This window comes from Accipiter gentilis, chromosome 23 (genome assembly GCF_929443795.1).
Source record: "Accipiter gentilis chromosome 23, bAccGen1.1, whole genome shotgun sequence".
Lineage (NCBI taxonomy): Eukaryota > Metazoa > Chordata > Aves > Accipitriformes > Accipitridae > Astur > Astur gentilis.
In genome coordinates this window covers 18,291,140-18,316,836 of record NC_064902.1, presented here as the reverse complement: position 1 = coordinate 18,316,836, position 25,697 = coordinate 18,291,140, and the positions used below count along the sequence as shown (strand labels likewise).

At 37.9% G+C, this 25,697-nt stretch overlaps 1 protein-coding gene across 1 annotated transcript in view; it reads left to right on the top strand.

The window, feature by feature from the left end:
* SUCLG2 (succinate-CoA ligase GDP-forming subunit beta) overlaps positions 1–25,697 on the top strand; it is a 134,388-nt gene that overhangs the window by 72,232 nt on the left and 36,459 nt on the right. Inside the window, exons 8-9 of the mRNA XM_049826875.1 lie at positions 4,532–4,693; positions 6,229–6,371. Of these exons, the coding sequence (XP_049682832.1) occupies positions 4,532–4,693; positions 6,229–6,371 (305 nt within the window). The remainder of the gene's footprint in view (positions 1–4,531; positions 4,694–6,228; positions 6,372–25,697) is intronic.

Genomic DNA, 25,697 nt, shown 5'->3' with positions numbered 1-25,697 from the left:
TAAGAACACGAGTTCCTCATAGGAGTCAGTACCAATGGAAAGAATTAGCATTTTTAAAATACTTTTTATGTCCCCATAGCTTGTTTGTAAAATAAACAGCTTTTCACTAAAAATCTATATTTTTGGCTCAGTTGGTCAGGAACTCAGAAGCTGAACTGTGGCTAAAAACTACGCAGTCTCTTCCAATTGTCCAACCGTGGTTTTCCCTTTTCATTAAAAAACAAAATACAAAAGAATTGGCAGAGAATTGTCCACAGCTAAAAAGGAAAATTCTGCTGGTAATCAACTCTGAAAATGTCTAAAAGATGTAAAACAAATCCTGCCCCAGAGTGTTTTATTAACACAGCTTAAAAGATGGTGGTCTTTGTTATAAAGTAGGCACCGGGACACTGAAGTGCCCTGTTGTAAAGTGGCATTTTAAAACCAGATACAAAAAGGAATATCTTGTCTATTATATGAGGTTAATTCAGAGACAATGATAAAAATGATAAAATGTGCCCTTTTTTTTTTTTTTTTTTACATAATGAGCTGTTTTCAGGTTAAACTAAGCTAGAAGAACGTATTCATGGATTGAATGTATGAATTTTGCTTTGATAGCAGACCTTTTTCGAATTCCTTCTTGGTTGGGGGCAGGGGAGTTTAGTGTTGTTGCCACCAGAATCCTTTAGCTCTCTTGATAGACACCAAATTCTTTAACTCTTTTTATATGAGACTCTTTTGCAGCACTGTGTGTTCAGATTTCCAGATCATCTGAAGTACCGTAATAATGTACGCATTGAATCGGTAGTTTCTGCATTGTAAACCTCCCTCAGCTTAATAAATATAAGCCAAATTCTTAGCAACTAACTCTAGCTCCATTGGTTATTATGCAATTTGTGAAATGCGTACTGGGGGAGAGAAACAAAAAGCCCTGCTGTTGACCAGTGTAGTTCTATTGTAGGCTGTATTTTAAATGGAAATCTTCAGAACCCAATAGACTGTTGATTTCCCCTGCCATTTAAATTGATCCATTGGCCTCATTAGAACCAGTTGAGAACGAGGTGAGGAGGACATCTTCGTTTTGTGTTGCACAGTGAAGTTAAAGCAGAGCAACGAAATAGGGCCTTGTAAAATGAATGGTCTGGATTTTTCACGTTCTAGCAATGTGCAACACGTGACACTTTTGACCTTTGGAAGATGAATGGGACCTTTAAAATAGGTGCAACAAAAACTGCTGGAACTTCCCTACAGATTATGATGTTCACTTCAATACAAATTCATTGGTATGTTTGCTATGGCTGATGTACTTACCAGGTTTATTTTGTGGGTTCAAGACCACTGATACTGTAAAAACAAAACTTCCTTCCTCAAAACTTGTTGAAATAATTTTTTTAGTAGACTAATTGACCAAGATACCTTAACCTTGAACGGTGGGCAGTGTGGAAGGTACCCGGTAGTCCCTTTGCTCAGTCAGATGTCAGGAATTGGGACATCTATGACAATTGCCTTCCATCAGGCAGGGAAATGAGCTTTAGGTGAGCTCTTTGTGCCAGGACTGAGCTGTTTGGTACTCACACTTGCTGGTTCAAAGCTAGCTCAGATGACTAATACAGAAGCGCTTTACTATTCTGCCAAAATAACTTTTGGCAGAGCAAAGGACAGAATCCCCAGTTCAGTACCTCCATCATCTCAGCCGTGTAGTCCTGCAAGGAAGACCTTTAAGTATGTCTTGGGAGTTAGTGGGTGGGCACTGTAGATGTGTATAGACGCTGAGAAGGGCAGAGACAGCGCTGTCAGATAACAGGATAGGGGCATCATTGAGGTGCTGAAGATGTTGAGGTGTTTGGCTGGGTACCAACAGGGGAAACTGGTAGACAACTAGGGGCAAGTGAAGGAGAGGACAGTTAGGAATGAGGGGAAACAAAGCTGGTGGTCCTAAAAGGTCCTAAAGAACCACGGTGGTACTAATTTTGCATCCTTGCTGGACTACTATGAGGTGGCACTGTGGAAGAAATGAGCTGATTTGGATTAGTCGGCAATTTAGCTTTTCTGTAATGGCTGTGCATATTTAGTGAGGAGGGCTTAATATGAGGGATGGTAGGAGGTTTTATGTTGTTTTCTCTGAGGTTTTTCCCCATGTGTTTTGCATCCAGGAAGCTGAGGAGCAGAAATGGAGTGGGTTTCAAGCTGTGAAAGCTGTCTTACCAGCAGACACATACAGAAGTCTTCCTGTGCTTATTTCTTTTTTGCTAGCAGTTTCTCCATCTGAAATGTCTTGAAGAAGAATAAAGATAAAACAAATGGAAGAGCATTTGAGTAGCTTAAGGCAGTTATTTCTAATGATAAAATATAAGTCTCTGTATGAAGACCATTATTCCTGTCAAAGTAACAGTTAAGATGGATTTATTTCTTGCTGTGTTTTGTGTTTTTCACTTGTGTGAATTTCCATTAGAAAATACATTGCCATTTGTATTTCCTTTTGTTTAATTTTGTAGCAAATTCTTTGTTAATGCTATTGGGTCAGAAGCCTGTAACTGCCAATTTCTTTGGGGGTTTTTGTTTTGTTTGCTCTCAGTGTAAGCTGTTGAATTGGCAGATGACAAAAATCCTAAACTGCTAGCAAAAACAACAGAAGTACTCCATGAATATAAGTATTGGAGCTTTCTTTGATATTTGTTTAAAAGCAAAATTCATTTGTATAATCTATCATGCATGTAACAATGTGCTTTTGATGGTGAAAATGGTTTGATAAATATTAATAGGTGTTTTTCCTGTTACTTTGCACAGCATGGCCTTTGTTAAAGATGAATGTTCTGTAGAAATTAGATTCTATTAATGTGACATTGAGGATGTTCATGTGCAAGGTAAACAGAACTTCGAAACTGCAGTTTTACTCTACGTTTGAGTTGTTTTAGCAATTTAAGGAACTGAAAGCTTGAAGAAGAAAAATGGTACAGGTCTTGTTAAAAAAAAATAAAGCAGCTGTAGTACAGTAGAAGTGTATTATGAACTTCAGACGTTTCTCCTTTTGGCAGATTCCCACATGACGGTTGACCGGGTAAGATCTAGACTCTTCCAGGAGATATTTATTATACACTAACACTCATGAATAGTTCTGAAACTGCAGTCACTGAAACAAAATTTGATCCTGTTTTAATTTAATCTGGTATTGGTTACATATCAAATGTATTTAAAAAAAAAACCAACACAAAACCCCCAGCAACATCAGAAAACCAAAACAAGAAAACCCAATGCAAATCAAAACATACAACTGAGACTCTCCTGTTTGTGTAAATGTTTTGTTTGCTTTTTGCTTAGATATTTTCCCCCAAGTTAAGCAATTGTATATTAAAAAAAACCAACCAAACCCAAACCAAGAGAGGTATTTGTCCGCCAAAAAGATTGTGTGATTAGTTATATTAATTGATGGATATCTATATCAAAGACCAAAAATTGTCTTTTTAATTGTACTTGACCTCTAGTTGCAGAGATGTGTACAATGTTCATGAGCACATGCACATGTACAGTGTATGTGTTTCAATGGCAATATGAATCAAAACACATCAGAAAGAAAAACTATTAGATTTTTCTGGATGCAGCATTTAAAGGCACTTAAATCTGGTTTGCATTAAGAAATTAATTATACTTCAGTCAGTAATTATAATCATGATATAGTACAAATCAAATTACTTACGTAGTGAAATGGTAAGTATATAGTCTTACATTTACTTACAACATCTTAATCTAATGAGGTGTTTGCATGTGCAAACCCATAGAAATAATGAGTCAGTAAATAGGCAAATAAACAGTTCACTCAACATGCATTTCTGTTACTGGTGGGTTTATGTGAACATTATTTCTATTAGCTAGTCTTTTGTATCTATTATTTAATATAGTCAGGTTTAACTACTTCTTAATTTTTTTTTACAACCATAGCGGATGTTGACATTGATGAGAAGTTTTGTATTTACTTTTAAAATTTTCTTTATTTAAAAGTAATCTTTTGATAATATTTAACACATATTGGCTTAAAGTTGTTTTAATTCAAATCTTTAGTGAAATAATGTGTGTATAGCTAGTAACATTATAAACTACAAATATGGCTAAGGAAAGCATTTTGTATTGCTCATAAATAAGTGCATGTTACCAAACATTACTTTGGATTTCTAACCTGTTACCTGTTGTATGTGTCATACATTCAAAATATTTAAAGTAGACCTTCTTATGTAATTACTGCAATCCACCTGTCCAAATCATAAAACTGACTTCATAGCTTAGGGGAACTTTGTTTAAAGCAAACACAGAAGATCATCCTGTGACAAGGGTATGTGACTGTAGTGTGGAGATGCTTGCTGTACCTTTTCTTAATATAGGATTTAAGGAAAACTTGCCCAACTCTACCGGACTGAATGCTAGAACTTCAGCTGATCATATGTTGGAAGCAGCATCAGTCCCTAAGCAACCTTCTCCCCCTCCCTGCTGTAGTAGTCATAATATTTCAGAAGCTCTAACTGTAATCTTTAAATGCCTATATGTTCTTTTTTTTCTTTAGTTGTTTGTTTTGATGCCAAGATAAACTTTGATGACAATGCAGAATTTAGGCAAAAAGAAATATTTGCCATGGATGACAAGTCTGAAAATGAGCCTATAGAGAACGAAGCTGCCAAATATGACTTAAAATATATAGGACTGGATGGAAATATTGCTTGCTTTGGTAAGAACAAATAAATCCAAAAGGCATTTGAAGACAAATTCATACTTGTTCAGTGTATAGACTTTGTTTACATTCTGACATTCAATCCACCCTTCGCTGTATTTCAGTCTATTTTGCTGAGGTTGTCTGTCCTTCCACAAGTTCTTGCAGGAATGAAACTAAAATTGTGTTGAAACTGTGATGAAGGCCACAGCAGACAGGCAGGGTGCATGTAGTATCAGAGAGAAGGCAGGCTAAGGGAGAAGGCCGTGGGGTTTCTACATTCTGAATTTTTAAGCTGATGCAATTGGTCTTTCTAGTAATTAAAACAAAACAAGAGAAGTCATCAGAATTCAGTCATTAATTTTCAAAAATTAGACTGTGTTACTTAAAAGACTCTGCAAACGTAGGTGTGTAAAAACATGATATTCCCACTTACAACTGAATATTGAACTCCCATTTCTCTTTAAGGAAAGCTGCTAAAGAAGCTGCTTGGTTGTTTAAAGGAAAAAAAATGGGATTTTTAGTTTCCTGAAGTTTCTGTAGAACAGAAATTACTCTTGTATTTAGAAGAGATAAGTAAAGAAGTCACCTATGCTCTAAATTTTCATTTTGTACAAATTCTGTTAGCCAGTACAGCTTTTTATTTTGAATCTAATTGAATTAGGCATTTTATCTCAGCTTGATGAGAAAATATCCAGCGTTCACTTTGCTTAGATGTGTACTCTTAACTGCAAATCCAAAAGATACTGATAATGTGTTGCAGTTGATTCAGTAAGTGACAGTGAGACTTTAATCTCAGTTTAAAAACAAAAACAAACAAAAGAACCAACCCCCCCAAAAAAACAAAAACCCAAACAACAATTGGCAACACTACAGTATTTTTTTTAGTATTAGGTATCACTGTTAAATTACAGGTGACACAGAATCCTTACTTTGTCCAGCAGGAGCAACTTACTCGGGACAAATAATTCTTGTCTACTTTTCCTAGCTTAGAGGATGTTGGTGCCCATGGCAATGCTTCTAGACTGGTGCAAATGCAAAACAAAAGGCAGTTTCAGGAGCATTTGAGCTCTGTCCCCAAAATGTGGTTGTGTTTTACAGTAATACAAAGCATCACCTACTGCTATCGCAATGGTAGGAGGGAAGCTTAAGGAGTCAATTTGTCCTTCATGTCTCATGATGCAATCACTATTCCCAGAAGTTTTTGTGTGTGTCTCTCTCTTTTTTTTCTTTTTTTTTTTTTTTTTAAATCAGAAGGTTTTGCATTTCCACAATTACCATTCTGGTGCTTGTGCATGCTTAAGGGAAGGTGCGCATCTAAGTCCTAAAATTGATACAAGTCATAAAGAAACCTCAATATCGGGGTGTGTGCACCAGATTTTGAATTATTTGTTGCATTGGATATCCTTAAATAGGTACTGACCTATTTAGAAATAGCTATTTATGTAACATTTTGAGCCATGTTATGTGCTTGTGCTGATACGGTTTAAGCCTTTTCACAAACCTTATATACTTTTATGTGAAATACAACTACTTGATGTTTATGATTACAGTCAATGGAGCTGGACTTGCAATGGCAACATGTGATATAATATCCTTGAATGGTGGAAAGCCAGCCAACTTCTTGGATCTCGGTGGAGGTGTGAAAGAAGCACAAGTATATCAAGCATTCAAGCTGCTGACTGCTGATCCAAAGGTAAAAAAGTTGGGTTGGGACCAGAAGCTTCCCCATGCAGCAATACAGTTGTGTTGTTAGCATATGAATAGTATGCTGAAAAATACAGATAATGGTGTGAACGCTGAGGATGAGTTACTAAAGGGGCGATCTGGCAGGAAAATGATTTCACTGTGAACCACTGGACTGACTTTTCAGTTCCTGATCTACACTCAGGCTTGCTGGTCAGTCTTGAATGGGTAGTTCCTCAAGGCAGTTCAACACAGAAATGCAGATGTGGTAATGCTGAGCATTGCAGTGCTGAACTTTGAACATCTGGCTCCTAAAGTAGAATTTGTGAGGAGATTTAGATACTTAAAATATCATTCCTAACAGTATAGTGCCACTGTAGAGTGAGAAGGAAAATGGGAATTCTAGCTAATTCTAAAGGTTGATTTGTACTCTTTTAAGCAAAAGGTTTCTAAAATATCTGATTCTGCACTGTGGGATAGTCTGTGTTTAATTAACATTAACAGGCTCAAATCATAGCCTGGTACTTCATAACACTTCCTTTTGCAGATGGAGGTACAGTTGCTCTTTTCGAACAACAGGAGAAGACATTAGTCTGTATGTATTGAGTAGAAGTTATTTCTAGAGATGCATGTGAGCATGCTGAGGTCATTGGTCGCCTTTGCAGACAGAAGTAGAATATCTACTGAGAGAATATTGATCAGGCGTAGGCATTGGAGCAGTGCCACCTGACCATCCCTGCCAACACGGAGTTATGCTTTTGTATGTAGCCAGAACGTAAGTTGCTGTAGATTTTTTTACTAATGAATATCTGTCGAAGGGCTTTGATCATCTTTTCTATCTCCTGCACCTAAGCATCTCTGCTGAAGTCCCAGTTTAAACATTTTGCTTCTTTTTGTGGATCTGGCTTTGTCTCCTTCATCTCTCTTTTTCTGTGCTTCCATCCATTTTCCTCATGTTCATTGTGTCTGTGATATTAGCTCCTCTAAATACCACCTTCCTGTGAAAATTGCATCCCTGTAATTGTATACCCTGTGCAGCTCGAAGTGACAAAATGTTGTGACTTTTCAAATAGAGGTGGATCTTGTTTGCAGCACTATTTCAAGGCAAAATCGGGAAGAAAATTTACAGTACAAAATAAGCACAGGTCAACCTCATATTGTAAGCTCTTTGCAGTTGTAACTCTGCTTGCATTTTTTTTAAGACACGTTGTACCTTGACAGCTCAACTGTACTAGAAAGAGTCATCTGCAATATTTAAAACATTCTTCCTGGATCTTTTTGCACTCCCATAGACCTGGGTCATGCTGACCTTTTGTTTGTAGAGGTCTAGGTTTATGTTCTTCCCAAGATCCACAGGAAGAGAACTGGTTGTCTCCTTCTGCTTGGTGATCTTAGAAGATTCAAGTCATTAACATGCCTAAAAGAACACAGACCTGGAGAAGTAGAGAAGCCAGATATCTTGCCTGGGGCAGAAGGGAGGCAGGATGGGACTTGAGATTCATGCTAGAAAACCTGATAGTTTCCTTCATTTTCTGATGCTAGTAGACACTGTTATGCTTGTCTTCATTTGTGTTTCAGCTATTCTCAGGACATTACACAAAGATGTGTTTGTGCATGTTTGAGTTGTTCTGCAGTGCGTGCTTCGTATGATGATCAAGGTTTGGCTGAAATGTAATTTAGTTCTGAAACTTGTGTTGGTGGAGAAGCAGGTGCAGTAAAGTCTTAGATACACAACTTAGCTGATGACTATCACTATGCTAAATGGGTTCTTCTGTCTGCTACAGCACAAACAGCAGGTATTAATTTTGGTGATGAAACTTACAGAGTTCAAACAATTTTAAAACAAAAAGGCATTTCAGTAGCTTTCAGCTATATAACATCTGCATGCCCAACATTTGACTTGTAAACGTATCCTTCTATTATATGTTCTGCTTATGTATTACTGCTTAACACTAGCTGCTTACACCAGGGCTAGTGAAGCTATGCTAATTGAGACAGTGGGGCAAAGTAAAAGGTAGCATGGAAAGGACCTGAAATAGTCAGTTATGCTTGTGTCTATGCACAGCTCTAGCTCTATCATTCCTGGCTTTGACTGGCTGAAGATGCAGAAGGCTTTAGCCTAAATGCAGCACAACCCATTCGCCTTTAATTTGTTGCTTCCTTTCTTCCTTTGGAATGCCTTTTGTGATCTTTTCTCCCTTCACAGGAAGAATCACAGAACAGTTCCATTGCATTTCTCTTTTGCCTGTTCTCTTTATTGCACTCCAGGAGAAAAAGGAAGGATGACTGCTTAGAGCCTCACTAGACTGTTTATTTGGTATGGTGTAGGGGAAAGAGGATGCTTCTGAAATCTATCTGCTCCAGGGAGTGCAGTCCATAGCAAACTTGGATGCACATATGTAAGTCACAGCATTGTCGGCCACAGACATTGTGTTTTTATTGAGATTTAATGCTGTCTCCTATTTTTAGGTTATTAACATTGTTCTTTTGAACGTAGCCCTGCACGTGACCAGTCATACCACAGCTCTTATCTTGAGAGGTTTGCCAGGTTTAAGTGAGCCACTTCTAAACTGTTTCTTGTCAGCCCTTTCAATTTGACTGATTTTGCCTTTATTTTATGTCACTGTGACCATCAGCAATACTGTTTCAGCTCCACATGACATCAGGTGAAAACCATCTCTTAACGGTATCTGATGAAGAATATTTATGAGATTAGATTGGGATCAGGGGAAGATATGCTGGCATCCCAGTACATAATAGGAGACTGAGGCAGCCCTGGCAGTTATAGCAGGCCTAACATCAAAGCCCTTGTTTTTCTTACTGCTCTGTCGTTGAATATTAATATCTAGCTATTAAAAAAAAATAAACGTTTCATGTTTCATTCTGTTCAGAAAAGGTAGTAAATGTCTGTTATTTCCTCTCCTGATCCACCATGTCCATTAGCTCACTAATATGCAGTAAGATAATTGAATGAATATTCTCTTCTTAGCCAATAGTAGGCTTTCAATCCCAAGAGTCATTGTGGCTAATGCAGCATTCACAGTTTGTATCTGGTCAGTAATTTCCCTGTAACCTTTAACCTGATTCCCACCTTGTTTGAGAAGATAAAAATTTGCTCTTGGGAACTTGAAGGGCAGTTAACTGTTGTAAATGTCTCTAAACAACATGGAGCCTCTGAGGAAGACTAAGCAAACAAAGAAAAAAGTCTACAGGGCTGTCATATGGAGAAGCACTGTCTTTTAGTTGCACTGAAATGTGTCACTGGCAGTGTTAAGGACATTGAAAGAGAAGAAATATTCCAGGAGGAAATGTTCAGCTGCACTTTGAAATAGATCTTTCTCTCTCTTTAGTTGTCTTTAAAACATCTATTTTGAATTAAAGCAAAAAAAATACAGGTATGCCAATATTTGATTTAGTGAAGCTGGGCATATTATTTTGAGAAAAATAAAGGTCTTGGCTGGTTTGCTACTGGTTTAATCTGGCTGTTATCAGTGTCTATAATTCTTAAAAAACAACAACAAACAAACAAAAAAACAAACAAAAAAACCCCAAACCACAAAAGGTTACCCACTGGCTTTTGGATGAAAATGCTATCTCTGGAGTCAGTGACCCTTTTATACTCTGCTGGTCTTGTTTGCAGTCTGCCATATCTGATACTTCCTAGGTCAGACAGGTCATTGCAACAGTTCTGAATTCCTTTCTTTTACTATCTAAATTCCAGACTCTTTTTTTTTTCTTTTTTTTTCCCTCCTTCCTGCCTGTCTGTTTCTATGAGTTTGTGCTGTGCATCTGCTTTGGCAGAAAATTAACCGTCTTTCTTCTTTTCAAGTAGTAACAGGAAAGGGAAGATGGCTCGATCTGGGTGTTCAAGCTGCTGGAAGGCACTGCAGGAGCTTCATTGCTCTTCTTTGTCTCACAGTCAAGTAGAAGAGGTTGTTTCCTTTGGTATTTCAGGGGTTCTGAGTGATGCCTGGCTCTCCCCTGCATGTATGAAGGTCTGTTTCAGTCATCCTCACTGAAGTCCTCATCCTTGAGTACTCTCACATCCTTACCAAGCTCAACAGGTGCGCGTTTTTATTCATCCTGAAGACCTGGACTGTTATATTTACCATATGATAACTGTTTGTAGGATTCAACAAAGTTTTGGAAAGGCTAAAGCTGAAAAAAAGCCTTGTCGATAGATCTGCTGTCAGGGACACTGAAGCTTGGTTGCCATCTCTGCCCTCTGCTTTGGCCTGGAGTCATCCCACATTTCTGACACTCCGAAGTTCCTGCAGGTTTTTTTTCTTAGCTTTTTTAGGCACATTGCGGAGTCGACGTCAAGTTTCAGATGTCAGGCTGGTTGAATTGTGTTTTTGAAGACCCTAGTGAGTGTGAGGGCCCATAACGACTAGGCTCTTGGTGAGACATATTTAGTGTCTACAATTAGGCAAAGGCCAGAAGCTTATGTACAACCTGAAGCAAGTCATATCCTCTACCTTTTTCTCCCATGCAGTCTTGATAGAATAAAAATAATATTGTATAGGTTACTGGTATAGGAGAGTTGCCCATTAATGCTAACATAAGTGGTATGTGTGCTTGAGATGTGACCCAGATGTAGGACTACATAGTCTTTCCTCAGCCTTTTGGCTATACACCATCCCTTTTTTTTGTTGTCCTGTCTCCCTAACAGGAGCTAAAATACTGAAATATGAGTATAGCAAACTAAGCTGTAAACAGGGGGGGGTTTACCATTGACTGGCTCTAGCCCTGAACTTAACAATGGACTCCTATTAGAAAGTATCACTGAAATACAGGCAGTTTAAAGGCCAAAATTGTTTGTTGTTCTTGTTCTCCTTTTCCCCCTAAAGCTCCTTTGACAACCTTTTTTTAAGCCTGTCACTGATGGTATGACTAAAGACTTATCAAATCAATTGATGTTAACAAGTGTTTGCTTGTCATTTAAGCAAAATACTATTGACAGATTGACAAACATTCCTCAGGAAAAAAATATTCCATATTGACATCTGTTAACTCATACCCGGGGAATAATTAATATCAAACACACAAAACTTAATTTTTTTTTTCCCTTTAACTGTTCTTTAGTCCAAATTCAAATTATTGTTTTATTAATATGGAATAGGCATTCTTATTCCTGTCACTTTGCTTTGCCTGTTTGCTTATGTCAGATGCATCTCTCTGTCCACCTCAGTGACAGGAAAAGTAATGGCACTGATGTGTCTTTCCGTTAAGTTGCATGTGAAGCAGAGGTCTTGGGGCTCTTATTTTCCAGGCATCTAAGAGAGTGAACAGAATTCTGAAAGAGGATATCATTAAATCATAATTTTGAAATTCACTTATTTTCCAGCTGTGCTTGGTGTGAAAGTAATACAGTTTCTCCATTCTTATTATGTAAGACATTTGTATCGCTGGTTTATCCTTTTGGCTTGAGGGATTTTTAGTATTAGTCTTCTTAACACTGCAGTCCGTTATGTGGCAACAGAAGGGATAACATTATACTAAGAGGAAAGATTTGGGATACTATTTTCTCAGATTTCAGAAATAAAAATAGGGTTGCCTTGTATAATTTATTTGGTCTTTATTTTGGTTGAATTAATTCAGAATTGGGGGAGCTAGTTCAGTTAAGACAATTCAGGAAGTTTGGAGTGTAGTTAACTGTATCAGTGTGTTACTGGACTGTTTGCTCTCACCCTACAACTTTAAACAAGGACCTGCTCCTAGTTTAAGGGGGAAAAGGCTCTTTTGGGTATGGTTTCTAACTAGGCTTGACTATACAGCTAAGGGTTTTGTCCTGGAAGTTGTGCAAAAATCTGTCTTATTCAATGAGTCTGTGCCTAGTGTTTGACTGTTGGGTTACAAGCCTGAGCCAAAAAGCGGTTTTGGCAGATAAGCTTCTTCTGTTCCCAACCAATTATTCCCTGCATTCTGCCCACTGAGGCATCGTTTCAAACAGTCAGGGAGAAAAGAGAGTGGAAGAAGAGGGGAATGTTGTCACGTGGCATTCCTGATCCAGGATTGGGCACTGACACATTATAATCATATCAAATAAAAATAATGTCGGCAGCCAAGTTGTGAGTGTAGGCAGTTTGCACAGCTATTTAATATGGTCTGCAGAATGTCTGTTGCAGTATTAGCCATGCCAGTCAATCAAGGCTGTCAAGTCTGTCTTGACCAAGAGGAAAAGAACATCAAAAGCAACATCCAGAAACAAAGAACCAACTCGTTTGATTTTCTTCTAGAGCTGCCTTTCCCGTTGATGAGAATGGTTATTATTGCTGTTAGTCCTGGAAGTTTTGTGTGGAGTGAGAGGAGAGTGCTTTGGAGGGTGGGAAGGGGACTATTAAACTTTAAAAGTCATAAATAAAAATAGCGTGTAGAGGTTTTAAAAATACAAAAATTGAAGTGCCCACACTTGCTGTGATAGTGAGCTTTATCCTAGTTAGAGCATAGGCTAGTTGTGAATAGTTTGTCATGCATTTTCTGCATTTTACTGACTAATTGTCAGTAGTGGATTTCTCAGTGTTACAATAATGTGAAACCATAAATCAGTAGGATCAGATAACCTTCTCTATGACACATGCAGCCTATGTCAGTGTGTGTATAATGTTGAAGAAAAAAAATGAAATGTAAATAGCATTCAGTTATGGACATATAATAGAGTGTTAGCACTGGATTTGTTTGAATTGTGAGATTGCATGTCATTTCAGATAATGCAGAGGAACCCTATTCTTACATAGTCATTAGAAATCTTTTTGCTTTCTCATTCAAATATCATGTACCCTTTACACACTTCATTACCCAGCTCTTCTTTACACAGCAAGAAAAGTCTTTATGCCTTGTGTGTTTTTCTGATTCACACAAGAGGGTGAAGCATCATATGCTGTTTTGAGTACTCTAAAAGCTGTAGCTGAAGAGTTACTCTAGTGCAAAATACCTGTGTGTTATAGTGTACTGTTCTACCAGTGCTAACTGCTAGGGCAGCGTTCTCACCTCCGCATAGCCCTTTATAGCTCCAGCTGGGTATCTGAAAATGGTGGCATTTGAATTTAGTGGATGCTTTTGAAAGTTCAGGCTTTGACTGCTCTGTTTTTCCCCCTCTGTGTGAATTGTGGGTTATAATACTCCATAGATGACTCCACAGGTACCATAGATGACTGCTCTCAACACTGATCAAAAATTATATGGTCTGTTAAAGAAATTAAGTGCTATGGAAATGATAAAAGTTATCTTCCTTTATTGCTTATTACATAGCCCTATCCTACTAGCAGTTTTGTACTCAGCATTGTTTTTGTAGAACTGAAATATTAAATTTTTAAAAAGAAAGACATAATCAATAAAAGTGTTGAGTTTGTGTTGCAATTTTGACATATGTGTAAGACCATGTCTAATCAGTCATTGAAGTATATCACATAGTAAGATCCAGCTTCCAAAAACTGTGTCATCTTAATATTGTCTCCTAATAACATGTAGAGAGCCCCTTTTGCCTTGGGGGTGTGTGAACACATAGGCAGAGACCATCCTTTTCTCCTATTTAAAATATACAAAAGACTCAAAGGTTGAAAGAGGAACCAGACACAGAAAGTTGAAGGAAACCTTCAGTTAACCTGGATAATCTGCCCAGTGCTGCAGGTCAATGTCTGCCTCGGCAAGGCAAGAAGTAGTAAGGTTTAAGTGCAGCAAAGAAATTTAGGTTAGCTGGTCTTAAAATTGTCGAGCAGAAAAGGTAGTTGAGTCCTACAGCAGTTTATTTTAGGAACTTAGAGGCTATCTAGCACCACAAGTTTTTAAGAACTAGCTAAACAAAAATTTATCCAGAGTGTTTCAAGAAGAGTTGATCCTGCCTTGGGGCCAATGAATGGACTGGAGGTTTCTTTTCCTCTTTCAGAGAACAGCCCTAAACCTAAAGCTGTGAGTAGTAATTTTGTATGGGCAATAATGCCTAGGCTTTTGAAGCTTGTTGAAGTTTAAGATTACTGTCGTAGGATGACAGTTTGTAGAGGTAGAAAAGACCTATTAGAGCACAGAAACATCTTGTAAAGCTGGGAAAAGTTGACAAAGGCATATTGTATATTCTACCTCAGAAATTTGTACAAATACTTTGCCTTTAACCAAGGGTATTGGAGCAGCTCATACTTTTATAGATACTGTAGGATTTGAGTTTATAGGACTAATTTAGGAGTTTCCCCACATTTTTATTAGTGCTGCATTGGTGAGAAAATATAGACTAATAGAAGTTTAACAAGGATTTCTTCTAATCTGTCTTTGCAGTTTTGCAGGAATTAATGTGAAATGACTAGTCATCTTTTAGAGCACTTAAAGTATTGAAAAGGCATTCTTTCATTTCACTGAAGCATTTTTAGAGACTGATAGTGTATTGCCAATATTTATGAAAAAGTGACGACAATTATGCATTTAAAATACATAATTGAATTGTCTTGATTTATAATCAAGAGTAATGTATTTTTCAAGAGCATGTGTAGTATTGAGTCCTAAGTAATTGATATGTAAACATACTTTAATATGAATCTGCCATTATTTATAGGCACTGACAAATTGAATGCCTCTTGGCATTTTAAAGTTGGCTATAATGAATCTTAAAAACTGGATATGAAAATAAACTTAATAAGCAAGAGGGAAACTTGCAGAGATTTTATAATTGCCTCCTTTGTGGTGGAGTAAGGAAAAATCACAAATTTTTCCTTAGAAGGTAAATGCTGAAAAATTTGTGGAAGAACAACAATAAAAATTGAGCTGTTAGGTTTGGATAGAATTTGAAATGTTTGTGTGCCAATTACCCTCTCTGTAGTGGTATCCCTTCTAAAATAGGGACAGAAGAACAGGCGTTTCCATTTCTTCGAAGACAATCTGCCTCACCCGCTTGAGATAGCTGCTGTGTGGTCAAGGCTTGTTGCATTTTCCTGCTTGTTTGGAGGTACATTTGATTAATGATCAAAGTGATAAAGGATTTTTTTATTGGCTTCTTCATTCATTAGTGCTTGGGACTGGACTTTTCTGAGGAAGCCACTAATGAGCCAGTATGGCTGAGCCTGCAGTGGGAAGTGTTTAAGAGAAGTCCATGGTAATAGTTATGGGATAGTACATGTTTCTTGTAAAGTGGTATCACCGTCTCACTCCAAACCACGGCCTAAAATGAAGGACAACGGATACAGACAATAAATCTCCATCTTGAAAAGCTTGCCAGCATCACCTCTAACTGCCAAATGCCTGATGTTGCATCCAGCATGTGCAATATAATGTGCAGTTATGTTTGTGTGTCTTAGTATGGCCTAGTAAAAGGAAATGCCATGCATAATGCATCAGAAAAGTGTTTAATCCTTTACTGTACTTTACAAATTGATTAAATTTTGAAAATTTATATGACTCATTTCACAATTAGTGGGGATAAAAGAGAAGATATTTTAGGAATCTCAGTCCGGTAATTCATCTTGGTGAGATGAGTAATCTATTATGAATCTATTTATAGATCATCTATCTGGCGTACTTACAGGAGAATGAAAGACAAATCACTTGGTAATATAGGTAGGAAATAGTATATTAAAAGAAGAGTTGTAGGTGTCCTTAAACTCTTCTGTAGAGAAAATCACATTTTAATAGCCATTCTTTTTGAAGTGGTTTGAGGTGTTATGGCTGTATAGGAAAGTGTTTGTTCTTTCCATCAAAATGAAGAAATTTAATCACCTTACCTCCATCTGTTTCTGATAGAGACAGGCCTAGATGATGAACTGTATATTTCAAGCAGGTGCTTTTAGCCATTTGTACTGGGTAAGACACACTCTTCTTCTGACAATGAAATTAATATCAACAGTTTTTACTTATAATTTCAGAAGCACCCCTGATGGATGGAGCACAGTTAGATAGAGCATAGGTTAGTTGAAGAATAAGACTCAGTTTTGGCAAAAAAATCTGGTGAAACATGACAAAATTAATGAGCATTTTCCTGTCATAAAATTATCTTTTAAAGACAGAAGAATAAAGGGCCTGATCTTGCTAAGATTTTTAGTGTAAAGATATGCCTATACATAAGAAAAGCCGGGGGTGGAATTTGAAGCAGTTCTTTAAAATGAGCGTTTTTGTCTCTAAGATGAAAAAGTGCAGTGTCGGGTTCAGTGATGTGCTTATTGGGGAAGAGGAGAGAATTGCATGGAAAAATACACATTGCACTTGTCTCTGCTGTGACACTTGTGCTCTGGTTTGCATCCTAATATAGGAAATAATTATGATAGGTGATCTTGGTCTAACCTATTATTATTAATCCCATATGCCATCTGAAATGACTGGCACAGTGATGTGATCAAGAATAATATGTAGGTCTGGCACATATGTAGCTTTTAAATTCATTGGCATCTTTTTAAGAAAAAGATCTGTTAGAACATCCACCCATTTCTATGGAAATAGCATTTTGAGGTGCAGTGTATCTTCTGATATTTTCTGTATTCCACTGTGGATGCCTTTTTTTTTTTCTTTCAGTTTTTTTTTTTTAATATTGAGGTAGGGAATGTATTTTTCTAAAGTATGTGAACTTTGTTTTTGGAGCATGATACACTATCTGTCCAGTAAGAGGAATGTATTTAATTTGTATTTGAATAAGAAAAATATTCCTTGGCCTGCGTTCATCCATTCATTTGCATAGCTGAGCACAGGATGATGAAAAAGCTTTGGAAGAGACAAAAATTATTTGAAATACGGTGTAATGAAAGAGGGAAAAGCTATTTCTTTCCCTTAAATCTCTGTTTTGTTTCAGGTAGGACTGAATTATTTCACAACTTCATTATTCATGCTCCAGTTCAACAAGATATTCAAACCTGTTTCAAGTTTTAATATTTTATTATCTATTATTCTGAGTGGATGGGTAAAGCTGAAATAAATGAGCCTATTCACTTTTAAAGCTTGTCATGTGCTTAAGTACTTGGCAAATCAAGTCCACATCTACCACAAATGAGTAGTTCTTACTCTTGTTGCTAGAGGTTTTGTTTCATCTTCTAATAGAAAAACTACCCTGTTATAGGAAGATGAAAATTAGTCCCCGTTCTCAAAAGATGTTGTCTGTGCTTTACCTTTTAATATTTTGTTGTACTAGGCAGTCTCTAAAATCAGGTGTTTTCTTTAGAGTAGTGTGAAAAGTGAAGAGCTTATCTCTTTTAGTGCTCATACTTTTGATAGCAATCTGCAGAAAACACAAGTTATTCCATCTCCCAGTGCCCAATTCTTTTATGTATGTAGTCTGGGAAGGGTGAAGGAATAGGAGGAATATTCCAAACAGACTCTGTGGGCATCTAACCACGTTTCCTTCAGTTGCACAGGAGTTCAACTGATTTAGATGGCTCCAATATTCGTGTTACCAACTGTGAGTGGGGAATAGTGGTGCATAGAGTCTGTGTAAAGCAGCATGAGGGTGCAAAGGACAAGGTCTACAGAAATAACCACTTCAGTCAAAAGCCAGGCAAAACTTGAGGACCGTCTCTGCAAATGTATTGGATTTTGCAGTTATCACACTGTTATCTTCATATACCAAACTTGAACTACCCTTGAGAAAAAACACATTATCATGTGCTGTTTATGTCAGGTACAGCGAACGCATCTCATCCACTTGATCTTTCAATGACTTTGGCTTGAATTAAATGTATAACCCTGTATTGGGTCTGGCTGAGATGGAGTTAATACTCCCCATAGAGCTTAATTAACTACTTGAATTTTCTTTAGGGTTCTAGCTAATACCTTTGGGGAGTGAAATAGTTTCCCTGTGGGTTTTTTTGTTTGTTTGTTTAAACTTTTCTCTGCACCTTAAAAATCCACGTTTGATTGATTTGCACTCCCAAACACCATAGCAGATTATGGCTTAACTCTGGTGAATAGAAAGCAGGACATTTTTGCTCCCCCATATTTCCCCTCCTTTTGTAACAACTCAGAGGATGTTACTTCTTTGTCCCCTTTATTCAACAGAATCATTTGCTATGTGGGTACCTTCTAAAGCAGCAGAGGGGAAAGTAGTCCTAAATACCCATATTTAAGAAACTCATTCCCTCTGTATTGTGAAAATGACAATATTCCTTTCTAAAATGTGGACAGAAAGTCTAGTGAAAACTGAAATGAATAATTCAACCTTCTACCAACACAGATTGATACATTCCTACAAATCTATAAGCAAAATTAGATGGTTTTGTATTTTTTTTAATTGGGTAAAGTGTATTTACAAATTAGCTGGATAAGGTTATGTACCTCATTCTGATGCTGGTGCTTCTCATTGAATTAGAGGGGAGTTGCCTCTGGTGCTGAATGTCCAAGGAAGGGATTGTACATGGGAGAAGGCAGCAGATAGCCATGGGGGCTGGAAGCTACAAACTGGGCTACTGCTGTATTTTGGCATAGGCTACAAAGCTGGGATCCTATATAGGCTCTGATTGTCAAGAGAAAAGTGGGTCCCAATTCCCAAGCATTTTCCCATGTCTCTAATGTAAAACAGAATAGAAATAATAAGCTATTTTTTTGCAATGGCAGTACCTAACTGGTAGTAGAAACTGCCACTTTAACTGAAGGGTTTTAATTGAAAATCTGAGATTTTTTATAATGGGAACTTTTGATTTTTCTTTGGTTTGGTGGAAGACCACACGTTTCTTCAAGGGGAGAGGGCTGACTTAATGAAAAAAGCTGAAACCTTAGTTTTTAATCAGTTTTGAGTTTGGTTGGTTTTGGTTTTTTAATGGTTTTCCATGTTCAACCATTTTGAGCCAATTGGCTTTGAAAATTCCAGCTAAAAGCAAATAAGTGCCTGTGAGTGGAACAACAGGTGGATAATGTCTGACCAAATAGATTTTGCTGAAATTTCCAAAATTATTCAGAGGTTTTCAGCAGAAAAAAAGCAATTTTTTTAAAGATTTTTTTTCAAGCAATTAGAGGAGTTGATCAAGAATAAGGTAGCCTTACTCATTGCAAATTGTTATATAATTTGTTCTGTTTGGCAGAGTGGAGCAAGTATTGTACTATTTCAGATATTTCTAATGAATAATAAAAATATTTCACTGCTTATACAACACCATTTTCACCTTGAATGTTCTGCTGTGGCTTAAAAATATCTTTTTCTATTCTTTTTCACTTATATGCATATTTTGCTCATTGAACAAGTAGGGGGAAAAGAGAGCTAGATTTTTTTTTCTTAATTTTATATATGCAGTTTGCTACAGTGAAGTGTAAATGGCTATGTATATGTGTGAGTATCTGCATACGTACATATGATTGCTGCTCTTAACGCAAGTTGTGTGCACGTTTCCACAACCTTTTTTTTACGCAGTGTTGGGCGTTGCTGTACGTCAGAAACCGTTTCTAATTATTTAAGGATAAGCCTGAGCAACCAAAAGAGCTGCAGGGCACCAGATGTGCATTCCCCGCGAGCGTGGGGGAGAAGGAGCGCGCTGTTGCTGCCAGCAAGCTGCTTCATGCAGAGGAGCAGCCAGCCGTAGTTGTCACGGCAGAGCGTGGCCTTCCTCCGACCACGAACCTCTGAAATGCCTCAGGGTAAGCCACAGAGCAAGCCTGCCACCAGTGCCATAAAATTACATTTCTGAGTGGACGATATTTGGGCTGACCATGTAAGCCAGTAGTCACTTTACCAGAAAAGGGAATGAAATCTCTGTTGTGCCAGCTTGGCCAGATTGGGCTGTATTTACAGAGAGGCTCTAGCTGAGAAGGTCGTTAAACAAAAGTTAGCATAAAGCTCTCTCCTTTGACAGAGTAATGCCAACTTTGTGATTAAAGTAGAAGCTTTCGTGTAAACTATGGATGGCGCTTGTGCATTAATAGTGGAATTAATAGTGATAATAGGGGAAAAGAGTAAAAGCATCTCATTAAGAAAATAGATTACATACATGCTTATGTGGTGTAGACAAGATTAAAACTTTAAAATGCTGAGGATCTCTTTTTTCTTAATAAAATCTCAATTAAGTCAACCTCCCAGAATACTGTTAGAGGCCTGTAAATGGCAAAAAAAAAAAAAAAAAAAAAAAAAAAATCAATTATTGGGTAGAAATGAATGAATGTGCAGAGTCAATATTTTATAGTAGGTGGTGAAAGTTGAATGCCTGATGCCCAGCAAATCATTTGATTTAAAGGTTTGGGACTGCAATGCTTGACTTCTCATTGAAGAAATATAAAAGAACAAATTACTATTTGCTGGAAAGTCACAGAAACCTTATCAGAATTGTTTAGTTCCTGCTGCTCCCTGGAGGTTTTCCTCTTTAACCATTGATTGAGTATGTGCTCTCTGAATTGTGAAGGATTTGCCTTTAATCAAAACTTCCATGGGACCGTATACAGTTGTTTTGGCTTTTTTGTGTGTATTTACTTAGAGAGAATCTCGAATACATGTTTTTTTTCGCTTAGTCGTACAAACTGTGGAAGTAATTGAACTGAAAAGGTAAAATAAAAGCAATTTAAGCAAAGGTGGTGCCTACATTTCAGCAACATTTGCGTAAGTCCCTTAATAATGCTAAAAGTCTGTTGATCTTCAGTAGGAAAAGCAGATGGGTTCAGCCTTCCCCCCTGCCAGTGGAACAGATTCCGCCTTACTGACCACTGCAGTTTTTGGCTTCTTATCAAAGAACTTCCTTCCTCCACTTCTAGTATCAGCGGTCGGCTCTGTAATTCCCTAGTGCCGAAGAATCAGGTCTGTGGCAGTGTATCAAAGGTAGTACTCCATGGCTGCACCCTCCTTCTCTCCATTTGCACCCGCACTCATCTGACACCGCAGTGAAAAAGCTCAGTGAGCTACATTGGCAGAAGACTAAACCAGTAGAAACAGAAATAGATTGGTTGCCTCACCTGGCTCGTTACTAGGTCAGATGAGTAGTTCCTGGAGGACAGTGCTGGTTTAGATAAGCTTCAGTCCTTCACACCTACCGTTGATCCCTTGTTCACGCCAGATTCTCACGTTCTTTCTTGCGCTGCGCGATGCTTCCATCTTTGAGTGCTCCTATCGAATTCGGTGAAACTACTTTCTGGTCATATGTTGTTCGGCATAATCTTCTCCAAAAGGAATCTGGTCCATTAAGGAAAATTAATTATTTGATATTGTTGATGGGGGTGCTGATTATATATAAAAATTATCTAGCGTTAAGCTGCCCAGAAAAAAACCCCCACAAAACCAAACAAAATAACACAGCCATTGTCTGGCCTACGACTCGATTTGAGCTCTGATTAGAATAGGCTTCCTTTCTTCATTTCATAAATCACCGGTAGTCTGTGTACTGAGAGTTTTGACTCAGATCCAAGAAAAAAATGAATTTTGTGTGTGTGAATATATTTACATATTTAATGTCCTCAAAAAAAAAAAAAAGAGAATTAAGCATTAAATCTAGAGAGATTTTCTGCAGTTCACTCCGATTAGTGATCAAATGTGCTGTACTCTTCCACCCTTTGTTTGACACCTGATGATATTTCATTTGTTCGTCTTGCTGAGTTCAATCAGTGTGTTTTACCACAGAGCACTCCATAGTGCTCACAGTCAAGAGCTAGTCGCCAAACTTGTATTACTGTTTAGTTTTTAAAACCAGAGGAGCAACTTTAACACAAATTTGATTGCAGTAGAAACTAGTATTAGTGGCGTGCTGGTATTGGTGCTGCTGCTCTGTCCGGTGAGAGGTCTTCTCTTTATATTAAGTTGAACAACACCAATATGAGATTGTACCAGCAACCCAAGAAGAGCAACTCCACTATTGAATTCTCAGGTGCAGCATCTTGGTGTATAAATCAAACCTTGTCTAATTGTAGTACCAACTTATTGGTCAAAATCTTAGCCCTGGTGTTGAATTTAATTACACAGTAGGTAAAGAGCATGAAGTACTTTCATGTTATTTAGGAAATCGTGGTCATGACTACTAAATAGCTTGTATTATTCCCTGAACTTGGTACAGGGCTAATTGTTTATCACTCACAAAGTCCCTCATTTTCCCACTTCTTATAGTCAGTGGTGCTGTAAAACCCCAAGAGAAGTCACAATACTACCCTCAAGAGAGGAAGATGATATTGATCAGAAATAAGGGGAACTCGCTATCGAGCTAAAATTGCTGTAAAGGTGGGGGGTTTTTTCCTCTCTTAAGAGAAGAGAAGGAAAACTTTGTAGTGAAAATTATTTTATTATCTCAGTTCCTTCTGGTTTTGATGTACTTTTATCAGCTGATTGGCTCCAAAATAAAATGCCTGAAATGAATTACTGTATTATAAAAGAAAATACTCTTTTGGTCTGTTCTTCTTTCCCAAGCTGCATTTTATGTACTAACACAATTTTTTAGTTACTTTGAGGAACTATATTTGCAGAAAGTGGGGAGCTGTTTTGAAGTCCAAGTACTCCACTCCCTTTGTACACTGGAGTGGAGGGGTTGGTTGGGGGTTTTTTTTAAAGCATTTGTCAGGACAGAACAGCTCTAGAGGCTTTAAGTAAAGCACTGATTGCCCTGTCAGTCAGGGTGCTGAGGAACTGGGAACTTCACAGATTGATGCTTGACAGAATAATTAGAAAACTGTCACTTGAAGTAACCACTCTGGTGTTCCCTAAAGAAATGTGCCCGTGCCAAATGTGTGCTGTCCAAATCTAGAGGTTAAATGTTCAGTAAGACAAAACATAGCATGTCACCAGAGAAAATTACTTCCAACATGCTGTGGAAGTGATGCTCCTCAAGCCCCTAAACAGTGACTACACAGTTTATTGAGCTTACCTGCTTTGATCTTGCTCATGTATTCAAGAGCTTTTCAGCCCTGAACTAGGGGGTTTAACTTAGTAACGCACTGAGGCATTATCTAACATTTTAGATAACAGAGAGTCTTGAAGGGTTTGAGGCAAAAGCACTTAAAGCTGTAACGATGTTTTCCAATTCTGGAAAGATTTTACAGCAGTCCTCCAAGTGTTTTTGAGTACCTTTCAGTAAAGTAAACAGAGGCAGGTAGTACGATGTGCTTCTTTCTTAATCCTTAGCCTGTAAGGAAACCTGGATGTATTTTTCAGGTTTGGGTTGTTTTGGAGACTGTTCTGAGGAGTGCAGAATGGGCTGTGACATTTGTGTGCTTTGATTTTCATTCACGTTAATGCTGTGTTGTCTGGGGAGGGGGCTGGCATATCAAAGAAATTAGATTTGTTCTGGGAAAGGTTGCTACTAGTTTGTTGGAGTCAGTTCTGGAATCTCAAGCTGGGAAGATCCAAGGAAGGTGTCTCCAGGGAGGAGTTTTTATGGTAGCAAGCTATGTTCATTCCTGGCAGTGCAGCTGCTGGTCCCAGCTCTGCTCCGATGGAGTTAGAAAAATCTGATGTCAAAGCAGTTTCTGCAGCTTGAATCTATGTACCTGTTGCTTCATAGTAGTGGGACAGGAGCTGAGAAGTGATCAAGTACAATATTTGTTTTCAACTAAATAGTTCAACATGAAGATGTCACGTACAGTTTCTATATGGGGCAATTCTCCAGAATGAACATAATAGGTTTATCTTACGCCAACCAGACTTGCAGAGTCATCGTGTTGAGGTTTGTCTGATTTGCAGCTCGGAGTTTATTTTAAGGTATAATGGGCTTTTTCAGAATTGTTATTTTACCTAAACTGCTTGTGGATTCTCTAGGTAGTAAATACAAAGGATAGTTTGAGATTTGAATTGGAGGCATACATTTTCTATTGATTTGGAATATTATAGGAACCTGTGCTTTATTTTGTCAGTGTGGTGCTTAAGGTCACTTCATACGTGAGAGTGGTTTCCTGATTGCTTGTTATCTGTAGGGCTGAATCTTGAATCATGCAATTCTCTCAACCGAGGAAAAACTGCTTGAATAAGTTAGAATGAATGAGTTATGGACACTCAGGTTGCATTTCTCAACGCTTTCTCTGGAGCTGCTGAGACTGTATTTGCAATGGATCCGTCAATCAGAAGTGGAAGTGTCTTTTCTTTGAACGTTATAGATACTGAAGGTCAGTGCTTCTATGGATTTAACTGAGAATAATTTTCAAATTTCTTTTTTCAGAGTTATAGATGAAATTTCAGAACTGTCATAGGAGGAGAAAAGATTTATTTCCATGAGCAGTCAAGGTCTGTTTCTCCTCTCAGTGAGATATTTCTATTAGTTATAAATCTCCCGGTACTGGAGTGTTAGTGCTGTTTTGCATTAATCTAACTACAGTCAGGTTGGGTCCTTAATACCTGTTCAGTTTTTTCTCGTGCAGAGTGAACTAATTTTTTTTTTCCAGGTAATGCACGTATGCAGTTCTGTATATGCATGTATACAGAGTCTTAAGCAGTGTTCACGTAACTGCGTGCACTTTGAAGCCAAATACTGCTTGCTGGCATTGTGACAGTTTGGGAATGTGGGGTTTGTTTTCATAAACTGTAGATTCCTCTTTGGCTTTATTTTCCAAACAGCATTTGTGACTGTAATTTTGTAGTGCTTTTACGGTTTCAGTATTCCAGAAGGAAAGGGGCTGTGGCGAGGGCCATACAGTACAGCCACCAAGAAGTTACTAAAACTGCCTCGCTGCCTTGGTGGAAGACCGGGGCTCCAGCCACCTTGCTAACACAACAGGGTTCCTATGGTCACAACAGCTCTGCCACAGCACTTGTTGGAAAATCTTAGCAGAAGGACAACAGGAGGTGTCTCATACCTTTCAAGAACAACTGAAGTAATTTCATTCAGATCAGAAAAAACATCAGGAATAGATGAGACAGGAGTGATCTTGTTCTTGAGACTCAGGATCAAAGGCAGATAACTTGTTGAATGCAGGACTCCTCTGTTGCATAAGGTGGGATGCTAAGACAGAATCCTTCCTTTGGGAGTGTGAGAGGTCCAAGTTCTACTGGAGTTGGAATTTTTTACGATACTGTTCTTTCTCAGCAACTGACTGCCTGCAGAGTTTCTCCATAGGTTGGATACAGTACAGCGAAGCACTGACCGTCCACTGGGTAAAGGTAGTTGTTGCAGCCACAGATATAACAGACATGTCAGTACACTTTGTTGGGGTTTTTATGTTCTGGTTTTGTTGTTTTTTTTACCCAAACCACCCTTCAGATTTCAACATGGTATGTAAACTAACTTTTCACTGACACAACTTTTCATGTGCTGCATCACTGACAGAATTGTTTCTATAGAAACTGCTTTCCTCAAAAGACCAACATCAAAAAGCTGAAACCAAATAAATGGCATGAAATAAAATGTGATGGTGCAGATGCTATATCTTTATGATTATTGTCACTCATGGGGGAAAATTCACATAGGACATTCATATCTCTGGCACCCATAAGAGATGTTGTCACTCCAAGCTCACAGTAGTGAAACCTTTAGAGGTTCCCACACCA